This window comes from Lathyrus oleraceus, chromosome 2, assembly GCF_024323335.1.
Source record: "Lathyrus oleraceus cultivar Zhongwan6 chromosome 2, CAAS_Psat_ZW6_1.0, whole genome shotgun sequence".
NCBI classification, from domain to species: Eukaryota; Viridiplantae; Streptophyta; class Magnoliopsida; order Fabales; family Fabaceae; genus Lathyrus; species Lathyrus oleraceus.
In genome coordinates, this window is record NC_066580.1 from 437,914,008 (window position 1) to 437,926,189 (window position 12,182).

General features: G+C 34.5%; 1 protein-coding gene across 1 annotated transcript; it reads left to right on the top strand.

Moving 5' to 3' along the window:
* The first annotated feature begins 242 nt into the window (after positions 1 to 242).
* On the top strand, positions 243 to 2,372 carry LOC127120099 (NEP1-interacting protein 1). The gene is made up of 5 exons (XM_051050477.1): positions 243 to 671; positions 985 to 1,163; positions 1,294 to 1,377; positions 1,470 to 1,634; positions 2,028 to 2,372. The coding sequence occupies exons 1-5, from the start codon at positions 518 to 520 to the stop codon at positions 2,148 to 2,150; spliced, it is 705 nt and encodes a 234-aa protein (XP_050906434.1). The 5' UTR covers positions 243 to 517; the 3' UTR covers positions 2,151 to 2,372.
* Positions 2,373 to 12,182: the final 9,810 nt, after the last annotated feature.

Consider the following 12,182-nt stretch of genomic DNA (forward strand, 5'->3'; position numbering starts at 1 on the left):
ACTAAGCTAAAAAAGTAGTAAAAATTAACAGTAGCAAATTAATTTCATGTGACAATTACTTGTCACTATCTCAACCCGTGCTATTTTGAAAGTTATTTACACAAAATTAGGATTAAACCTAATCCAAACCTAATTAAAATTAATTTACATTTTTAGAAAGGAAAATAAAAAAAATAGGCAGATAGAGAGATATTGAAAATTGGTCTTTTTAAGGCACACAAGCTTTAAATGCGAGTTGGTTGATCGTAGTTTCTTCCTTTCTTCTCCCTTACAGATTAAGCTTTCTCTCTTTATAAATATCTATTTTATTTTATTTTTTATTATTATTCTTCATTTCTTCTCTTCTTCTACTTTTCTATTTATTATTTAATTTTTTATTTTATATTATTGTGTCATTATATAACTCCTTCTTAAACCCAATTCCTGTGACATCATTTCAAACCGAACGCACTTTACCAATTGTTGTTGTTTTGTTTTGTTTTGTTGGTACGATTCGTGCGATTTTTGACTAACCTAGATGGATTTCGTGCAAAATCCTTGTCCTTCTCCTTCATTTTTGTTCGGTTCCTTCGGGAATTTCGTTGACAAGGTTAAACAATTTGGAACTCTCGCTGTTTCCGCGATCATTGGGAACATTTTCTCTGCGATCTTGACCTTTTGCTTCGCATTAGGTTTGTTTTTTGTTTCTGATTATTGGTCTAATTTTTTTATTTGTTTCTTTTCTGGGGTGAATTTGCATTGTCAATGTGTGGTGTGGTGGTGTCTTGTAATTTCGTTTTTCAATTTGTTGGAAATGAGAAAAATCGGATTTGGTTATGTGAAATTTGGAAGGAAAAATGAAACTTTCGATTTGGGGGTGTGTGGAATTTTGTTGATTGGTTTGGATGTTCATTGTTTTGGTTATTTCTTTGATTTTTTAACATTGAGGTGTGACATTTGTGTTTTTTAAGGTTAATGGGTGGTTGTTTTTGTTTTGTTATGCAGTGGGGACGCTGTTGGGTGCTATGACAGGAGCTTTGATAGGTCAAGAGACAGAAAGTGGTTTCATTCGAGGTGCTGCTGTTGGTGCTATATCAGGAGCTGTTTTTTCGATTGAAGTGTTTGAATCATCTCTTGTTCTTTGGCATTCTGATGAATCTGGGATTGGTTGTCTTTTATATTTGGTGAGTAGATTGTGTTAGAATGAGATCTTTTCTTGTGTTGGAAGAAGCTTTTCTATTGTAGTTACATGATTTGCGGTCGAAATCGCATGTTTTGTGGTTTGGATTTTGATCCTTTTGAGTTATATTGCAGATTGATGTTATTGCTAGCTTGTTGAGTGGAAGACTCGTGCGCGAGAGGATTGGTCCTGCAATGTTGAGTGCTGTTCAAAGTCAGGTATTTTGATTTCTACATAAGAATTTTCAATTTTGCAATGATCACTATTTCATAGTGTTTCTAATTCTGACACTTGTGATTTTTTTTATCAGATGGGTGCTGTTGAAACCAGCTTTGATGAAGTTCAAAACCTCTTTGACATTGGTGGTTCGAAAGGGTTATCCGGAGATTCCGTTGCGAAAATCCCAAAAATCAAAATCACCACCGACAATGTTGATGCATCAGGGGAGAAAGTTTCTTGTTCGGTTTGTCTCCAGGTTGGTTTTTTTTGCACTCTTTCTTGTAAATATTTACATGGTAGGGTCCTATTTAACCATAAATTAAATGTGGAATATGTGTATGGAGGCACCTTTTATCATAGCTTAAAAGTGTGAGGCCCTGCCGTAGGGCCGTCTTGCATGCCCCTACGAATCTTCCATGAGTAACAAAGTTGCGTGAATTGATTCTGGAGTGATTTGAGGTGTTAGGTTCTCTTAAAGTGGAATTGATTCTGCCTTGAGAATTGATTCTACTTGAAGTTAGAATTTATAGTTTTTGAGTTTGGATTCGATTGACATAATTGATTTCTGTCAATCGCGAATCCTAAAACACACGAGTGTTTGGATTTTGATTTTGATATAGACATTTTCTGATTATTGATACATATGCAGGACTTCCAGCTTGGAGAGACTGTTAGAAGTTTACCTCATTGTCATCACATGTTTCATCTACCTTGCATAGACATGTGGCTCTTGAGGCATGGTTCTTGCCCATTATGCAGAAGGGATCTGTAATTTTGTATATGAATATGAGAAGAGATTTTTTTGTTTGTTTTGTTTATAAGGTAATTTAATTCTAGGTCTTACTTACAGTTGATTATAGCTACTGAGAGGTAATGCAGTTATGTGATTGTACTAAAATTAGTGTAAAGAAAATTTTGAGATGAACCATTTTTCAATTGTTGTATATGTACCATATCATCATATGAGTAGATGACTATATCCTGGATACTGTTACAGAGTACTGTTAGATAATATTAATTTTATATAATATTGTTACTATCATAAAGTCAAAGTTGTAGCTCATCATGTGGCTATGTTTTGAAAAAGTTGCACACTGGGCAAAAGCCATGGCTTTTTTTAACGCCGGTTCAATCGACGGTTGCTCTATATCAAAAACGATTTTTTTCATGGTATTTTAGTATTTTGTACTCAAAAGAGGGACATGAGTGCAAAATTCAAATCTAGCGGCTGAAGGTACTCTTACTTTTATTATTTTTAATTCAACCTTAAACAGACAGTTGATGTAGTTAATGTGACATGTGATGAACAAAAAATGTTACCATATCAAACCATTTTGTCCTTCCAAGTCACCAACTCCATCAATGTTGCCATTGTTCACTCATCTACCACATTTAAGTGTTTCTTTTCCATTTTTTTAAGGAAGAAGAAAAGTACTCAATTCATTTTAGAATTGTAATTAGAATTGATTTCAATTTATTATTCCTTCGTTTAATATTAATAATAATTTTTTTTCAAATTAAATACTAAAATAACTTATTTTTTAATTTAATTATTGAAATAACCACTTTTCATTAGTGATGCGTCAATCGAACTGACGCATCTAATTCTCAATCAAAGGAGGCGCCCAAGCCGTTGGCGCATGAGTATAGGCGCCAATGATCTTGGTGCATGCATACACTACATCAGTACATCAGTGTATGCGTCATTGATATGTGGCGCATGCACTTTCCATTTTTTTAATTTTAAATTTTAAATTTATAATTAATTAAATTAAATATTTAAATTAAAAATTATATTATATTATAAAGTAAAAATACATAAAATTGACAAGAAAATCAATGACACACACGATTGAAATGTCCCCATGTTCCACGTCTAAGTGTGTTAGTCTGTCTTCGAGGTCTCCCACGATTTCTCTGAGGTGTTTGGGGTCTTTGAGTGCTGACATGATGCAATGGTGGCTGGTGTGAAGGTCCAGTGGAAGGTCCAACGATATTTGATAGATTTGTCATCATTTGTCCCCAATAGCTGAGGGGTTGTCGCCAACGGCGCTTCCGTAATTGAGTTCGGTGCCCATGTTGTCATAGTTGAGTCAATGTGGTTGGGTGGATTGTGGACGATATGGTTGCCCGAATTTGGACATTGAATCGTTTTGGAAACGAAGCAATGGTTCCTGTGGTGCACTAAAGTCAAACAATGGTTGGATGTTGTGGTGATGAGATGTTTGGGTGTTCATTGGTGGTGGGCTACGATGTCATGATGCTGGATCGTATGAATCATTTGGGCTATAGACTGTTGTGGTGGCTGTGTATGGCTGTTGGTGGTTAGGGTTTGACTCCTGGTTTTGAGTTTGGGTGTGTGGCATGAATTAATTGCGAGGTTGAGTGTTTGGTGGTTGGGTGTATATGGTAGGGTGGTGGTGTGAGGTTGATCGTTGAGTTTGGGTGGGTTGACATTGTTCTTGGGCGGGGATTTGTTGTTGGGCGTTTGATGACGAGGCTCGTTAGCGTGGATCAATTAAATACCTTGGCTCAAACACAAACTGTGGTGTTGTAACCGACCTAAACCATGTCTTTTAATGTTGAGTTGGTCTAGCACCATGTATGACTGATTCGTTTAAGATGTGTTGCCATCGATTCCTCCAATGGTGATACATTTCTTTTGCAAAGTCTCTCAAGTTGGAATAATCCCATTGCCCATCGACTACTTGTTGATGCCAATCTCCCAAACACGTCGAAGGTTCTGGATTTGTTGTTGCATGTCGAACTGCAATTTTACACGGTCACTCTGGTGCATCTCCACAGTAGTGAACCGGATAATTGGTGTTTATGTTGTCCATCAAGTTGGAATAATCCCACTGCCCATCAAGACCCAAATATGGCCTCCAGATAAACTGTACAAGAATATGACATGATTAGATGATATGTAATTAGATAAAAAAATTTAAATCAAATGTAGAGTTGTGTAGTAGTATTACATTGTCTGATCCAATGCAAGACTATCGCAAACTCAACTCTCAATTAATATGCGATGAAATTTTGTCTGTCATTAGCGACAATCAGTCGTTAAAGGTGAGTACAATAATCTCGTATATTGTAACACAATACAACTATACTCCATCATACAAGAAGGCTTGGATAGCTAGGACTAAGGCGGTTGAAAACGTGTTTGGCAATTGGGATGAGTCTTACAAACAACTTCCAAAATACTCGGTGGCTCTTAAACATTATGCTCTAGGGACTATTGTCAACTTGTAAATGTTGTCGGTGTATAACCCACACGGGACTTGTGCTATTGGTAATGGAATATTCCAACGACTCTTCTGTGCGTATCAACCATGCATCAAAGATTTTATTCTGTAAACCTATTATACAAATTGATGGTACATGGTTGTACGAGAAATATAAAGGAATCCTACTGATGGTAGTGGCACAAGATGGCAACAACAACATTTTTCCAATCGCCTTTGCCCTAGTTGAAGGGGAGACTGCCGAGGGATGGAGTTTTTTCCTAAAAAATATCTGATTTCACGTTGCTCATCAACCTAACTTATGTTTGATCTCAGACCGACATCCTTCAATAGTGAGTGCCTACAAAAATATTGATAATGGCTGACAGGATCCTCCGTCGATGCATGTCTATTGCATTAGACATATTGCTCAAAACTTCATGCGAGAGATCAAAGACAAAACGTTACGGAAGAAGGTTGTCAACGCAGGGTATGCATTAACAAAACCTTCTTTTAAACACTACCGCGAAGACATCAGATTGTCAAATGCAAATGCAGTAAGGTGGATCGACAATATTCCATTGGAGAAGTGGAGTAGGGCATACGACAACGATCAACGTTGGTGCCACATGACAATAAATCTTGTGGAATCAATGAACTCTGTCTTCAAAGGCATCTGAAACCTACCTATAACTGCTTTAGTGCAAGCAACCTATTTTAGGCTAGGGGGGTTGTTTGAGACCAGACGTTCCAAATGGAGTTCAGTGTTACAATTTGGGCAGTTGTTCAGTGACGCTTCAATGAAATTCATTAGAGAGAAAGCTGCCAAAGCTAACACACATGTGGTCACAGTGTTTGATCGTACTAAAGGTTGGTACAACGTTGTTGAGTCCATGGATCACAATGAAGGCATGTCGAGGGGACACTATAAAGTGGAACTAGGTGGAGGTTGGTGCGACTGAGGAAAGTTCCAAGTCTTTCGTATGCCTTGCTCCCATGTTAAATCGACATGTTCAAAGGTTCGACGAGATCCATCCTACTTAATATCTGACTTATAAAGTCATAAGCATTTCCAATGTTTACAAAATTAGCTTTTTAGTGGTAGCAAAAGAGGATTACTGGTCTGCATATCAATGGGACATTCTCTGGCATAATGAAATAATGCGAAGAAAGAAAAAGGATTGCCCAAACAGCACCCGTATTCGAACCGAAATGGATACGGAAAACAAAATCGTTAGATTGTGTAGTTCATGTCATCAACTCGGTCATAATCGTACTAAATGTCCTAGTGTTGGAACAAGCACAACAAGATAATTTTAATTGTAACTTTTTGCTTTATATTAAAAACAACATTTATTTCATATGATAATTTTATGAGGAAATATCATCACAAACAAATACAACACATACAACACATAAACTACAATACAATAAACTACAACAAATAAAATACAATTACTAACAAATACAACACATAAACAATATGCGATTACAACAACATAATTATGCGATTACAACCATCAAAATAATTTTGAACATAGTATACTCATCATGTGAACGTTTCTGGCAGTCTTAATATCCACTCGTACACGAACTTCTCCATTTTGGTTGAACGTGGACTCAAGTAATTGAATTCTTTTGATCATTTCATCCTCTGCAATTTCTCCATCTAACCAACGGTTCAACGTCCTATTAAGACGTTCAAACGTTTATATATTCCAAAGTCAGATCTTTATCGGAGGCTACACTACTAAAAAGATTAAATCAACATTTCTCTTGTGAATATATGAATATTCAAACATGGTTAAAGAAAAGAACTTTGAAGGAGATTGAAGGAAAATGAAGGAAAATGGAAGGAGGGTAAGAAGTTGTGTGAAAAATTATGGGAGATACATAGTGTATTTATAGATCAGCACACATGCATGCACCATTGTCTTAGGCGCCACACACATATGATACATGCATGCACCAATGCATATGACGCACACTCACATGCCTACATGCATGCGCCAATGCATGTGACGCCTTCACATGTTTGACTGCATGCATGCACCAATGACTTGGACGCCTCCTTTGAATGCTAATTAGATGCGCTAGTTCAACTGACGCATCAATAATGAAAGATGGTTATTTCGGTAATTAATTTGAAAAATAGGTTATTTTAGTATAAATTAAAAAAAATGATTATTTAAAAAAAATCACTTATAATAGTTGGAATAAACTAACAATTGAGAAGGATAATTTAATAAAATATTTATTTTCTTTCTTTTATTTATTACTTATTCTTAATCTCTTAAAAAGTGTTAAATATAACATTTATTTAAAAATAAAAAAAATATTTTTAATCATAACCATCTAATTCTAAAGAGAAATGTATTTTGAAAAATTTTCTTTTACACATTTTTGAAGATATTATTAAGCCAAACATTATCTTTCGGGTTCAAATTTATAATCTTACAAGTGTTCATGTAATTTTAAATCCTAAAGGAGTAATCTTAATTACTCCATTTTAATTGAAATTTATTAAACACTTGATACTAAAAGTCCATATATTTTACACATAAGTAATTGTAAAAAATTTATTGTCAATGCTTCATTTCAATAGTTTTTCAAAATTAGAACATTATGTTAGTACTAACATATTTTAATTAAATTACTAACATTTCTGACTTGATAAACTTTTTCCTTATGTATGGAATCCAAGAGTGTAACAAAGACAAAATAAATAAATATTGGAAATTCAAAATGAACAATAAAAATTAACATAATCACGAAATTATTAGTTAAACAATCCTACTAAAATATACGGGGGAGCATGTGTTAGCTCGATCCAATTCAAAGTTCTGACATATTATTAAATACATTTGAAAAAAATCTGAAGATAATTCGGTTAAAAGGGAATATAGTTGCTATTGCTATTAATAGCTTTCCCACTTGGGGCTACCACCAAACAACCCCACCAAACTCTTGTACTATTGTTCATTCCTTTTTATAAAAGTGTTTGATTTTTACTTTTTTTTTATGTCTTAAAATATATTTTTTAAAATAATAATATAATATTTATTATTTATTTTTATTATTATACCTCTATTTATTAATTTTTAATATTTTTAACAATTCCACTAACTATATTAAATAAGAATAGATTGGTAAATGAAACTAATTTTATCATTAAAATCAATATATCTAATCATTTTTTTAAAAACCATGCAGAACTCAAATAAGACACTTACTCCCTTCACAATGAGTGACTCATTTGTTGGTGGAATTTTTCACTAGGGAACATTGAACATTGTGAGCCTTCTTCTTTTGGAGCAACACCTTTGTGAGAGACACACCACATATTCACCTAAAACCTTAAGGTGATAGGTGGGTGGATTCTCTCACTTATAAATGCTCAAGTCTCCACATTTACAACCAATGTGAGACTATTGTCCATAGTACTCACACTTGATACATTCTCAACACTCCCCCTCAAGTGCGAGTCTAGAGTGAAAGCTCTTCTTACTTCCACAGACTCTTGTACCGCACAGAGTATTTCTTATTCACCACACTGGCGCCATTGACACTCTTCAACGAAACATTTCCTATTCACCATCCTGACGCCGTTGACTTTCGATACAAGTAATTTGATCCCTTTTTGAAACCAATGGCTCGTGATACCATTTGTTGGGGAAGTTTTTTCCACTAGGGAGCATTGAACATTGTGGGACTTCTTTTCTAGAGCAACACCTTTGTGAGAGAGACACCACATATTCACCCAAAACCTTAAGGTGATAGGTGAGTGAGTTCTCTTACTTATAAATGCTCAAGTCTTCATATTTACAACCAACGTGGGACTATTGTCCATACTACTCACATTTGATACATTCTCAACACCATTTATAAGTGTTCCAAAATGAATGATCCATTTCAATTTTTAATGCATCTTTTCCACTTTTCTCCTCTAATTAATACTCATCATTTTCAATACATGATAAGGTTGGTTTAGTAAAAATATCATTCTCTCTCTTTCATTTTTTTAAATCTGTGTGAAATTATCAAATGGGTCACTCTTTGTGGGACGGAAAGAGTATTATGAGACAGAGGGAGTAATAATTAATAATTTTGAGTGTGTTTTAAAATGACAAGAAGATATTCAAGTGAAGATTAGTTTTTGAATTTAAAAATGGATAACACTTGTGAAGTATCGCAGTAGGCTTGAATTCAGAAATAGACAACAATCGTGAAGTGTTGCAGAATGTGAAACAGTACAATCTTTGAAAACTGTTGTTGTAGGCAAAACAATGCAACATTTGGTAAAAGTGTTGTTGTAGACGAAACAATGCATCATTTCAAAAGTGTTGATGCGAAACAATGCAACATTTATATTACTCATTGCAATTCATACTATATTACTTTAAATTGCTCAGAATTTCATCTCCCACTTCATCTAAAAACCTTTTTGCATAATCATGTATGATTATCTAAAAATCGTTTTCATCTAATTCTTGTGACAAGTGTTTGTACACAAAGTTGTGTGAGAAAATTGGGATATTCCTTTGCCTCTATGATGATTGCATATTGATCATTAACAATGAGATGAATGAGATCTTAGAAACAAGGGGGTTTATAACTTTCACATTCAAGATGTATGATCTTGGACTAGTTGACACACTTTTGGGGGTCAAAGTAAAATGAAATAGTGGGGTTTATGAACTTAATTAAACACATTATGTTGAGAAAGTACTTGAAAAATTATAAAACTTACATTTCAAGAAAGTAAGTACTCTATTTGATCCTAGTGTCAAACTTTAAAAGAATGACAGAAAAGTTCTGCCTCAATTGGAATCTGCAAGTGCATGCAATGTACTAGACCCTACATATCATTTACAATTAGTAAAATGAGTAGATTTTATTAGCAATCCAAATGGTGAGCACTGAAAGGTCATCATTAGGATTTTTGGCTATCTTATGAAAACCAAAAATCATGATCTCCATTATTGTAGATTTCTTTTCATATTAGAAGGATGTGCTAATGCGAGTTTGATATCAAGTGTTGAATATCATAAATCTGCATTTATGTGAATATTTACACTAGTCGAGGTGAAATTTCTTGGAAGAGCAAGAAACAAATGTGAATCACTTTCTTAATCATATAATCAGAGTTCGAGGATCCTGCTTCCGCTGGTGAAGAAGCTGAATGGCTATGGGATATTCTATTGGAACTTCCATTGGCTAAAGACAATGTTTCAAAGATGTTGATACATTGTGGTAGTCAGGCCACTTTACCTAAAGCATAAAAAAGTGCATAACAGAAAGTCAAAGCAAGTAGGACTTCGACATTCTTTTGTTAGAAAATTGATTAAGGATGTAATCATTTTATTCACATATATACGATCGAATTATAAATTGGATGATCCATTTACTAAGTCACTGACCAGAGACTTAGTAAAGACAACCTCGAGAGGTATGTGGTTGAAACTCCTTGAATAAGAGTTCCAACAGCAGCGGAAACCCAATCTTACGTTAACATAACATTGACCTCAAGATTCAATGGGTGTCGCACCTCGAAAAATACGATCATTCGTGATGGTCGTGGAAAAAATGATTCGAACAGAGTCGCCACCGAAATTTATTTATTCCAAAGGAGGAAAGAGAAAATATCGATAAAACCTAAAAAAATAAGAAAATGGTCGTCACAATCAAATCCAGGTCCGGGTTTAGATTACGTAAGGGGAAGGTATTAACACCCCCCTCCCCACGTCTGTTGTACTCAACGAGAAACTTTTAGTTAAACTTACAAATGAATGTTATCTTATGTTAATTGTTTTCTTCAAATGATAAAATGTACAAGAGTAAAAAAGGATCGCAAAAAGGTTTTTATTAGGGTGCTTGACAAGATTCCAAGTCTTGATCCTATGTATCCCCGAGTACAATGAAGAACTCAAAACTCCGTAGTTCGGGACAAGACAAAAGATATTTTTGGGTTTTTGGTTATAGTTTTTTTAATGAACAAGTGGTTAGATCGCATTCTAAGGGCTAAATATTGACTTGTCTACTCACGGTGGAGGCTTAAGCACTAGTTTGTATAAGCATTAGAAATGACTAAATAATGTTTTTTTAAAAGGTTTTCGATCGCACGGAGAGAAAAATAGAAAGATAAGTTTGATTGGTTATGTTTTTTATTGGATGACGAATACTCGAGTGGTCGAGTAAGGGAACTCGGATCCAAACAATCGAGGAGAGGAATCGAAGACTCTAGACCATTTCCCTTTTCACCCTTAATTGAAAAAGGATTTGAATAGTTGTTAGTATTTTGGATGAACGAAGAATACTTGAATGGCCGAGTAAGGCAACTTGTATCCCAATATTATTCGGAGAAGGGAATAGAAGGCTCTAGACCACTTCCTTTTTCGTCCAAGTTATTACGAAAAAGAGTCGATTAAGTTTTAGTTTTGAAAGAATGTTTAGAAGTTTTTTAATGGATGATGATTGCTCGAACGATCGAGTAAGGGAACTCGTATCCAAACAATCGAGGAAAGGAATCGAAGGCTCTAGACCATATCCTCTTTCACCCTTTGAAATGGTGTTTAAGTATGGCTAGCGTATTTTAGATAAAAGATGAATACTCAAATGGCTGAGTAAGACAACTCATATCCAAGTATTCAGGGAAGGGTATAGAAGGCTCTAGACCACTTCCTTTTCGTCTAAGTTATTGTGAAAATGATTTGGATTTGAGTTAATAAAAAAGATGACAATTGTTCGACTAATTGAGTAAGGGAACTCATACTCAAACAATTGAGGAGAAGAATTGATACGTCTCGTGACTGTATATAGAATATAGTATATCGGGTACTTGACTGCAAGTGCACAGTCTAGTCATTTTAGTTTTAAAAGATATTGAACCCACAAGGACCGATGGTCAAACTAATGCTACCGACGTTACTATGTTTAGCTAAGGAAATGATTTTTAGAGGTTTGGTTGAACAAAAATTAAATCTAAGGAAGTTAAGTTTTAAGAAAATATTAATAGGGGGATATCAGTATGCAACACATTAACCGTCAGGGATTCGATAAGTCACCGGTGTATATTTTAAGTACCAAATATCTTTAAGTAGAAAATACTTATTTAAAATGCTTTATCTCACACTCTCGTGATTGTTGATTCGAACTATACCTTTAAGTCATAATGTACGCTCTCGCTGTCCCAATTGAAGTTAAAAATACTTTTTGAAAATAAATAAGCTCTAATTGCTTTTAAAGTGCTCTCGCTGTTTTTAAAATCAATGCCTAGTTTTTACTAACTAGTTCGACCCTCACGCTCTCGCGATTGTCGGTTCTCACCTTAGTTAATTTCCCACTCTCGTGGCGAAATCGTATTAAATAGCTTCTCACTCTTGTGACAAAGTTAATTAAATTTAAATTAAAAACCGCATCCAAAAAGATTGTTTGAGAAAAGAAGTTTTAAACTGATTATTATTAAATCCCGTCTAATTAAATTGTTTACATACTGATACCGGTAGTTTAGCCGAACATGTTAAATAACGCAAACACATACAAACACAAACAGATCAACAATAAAGCAAACATGA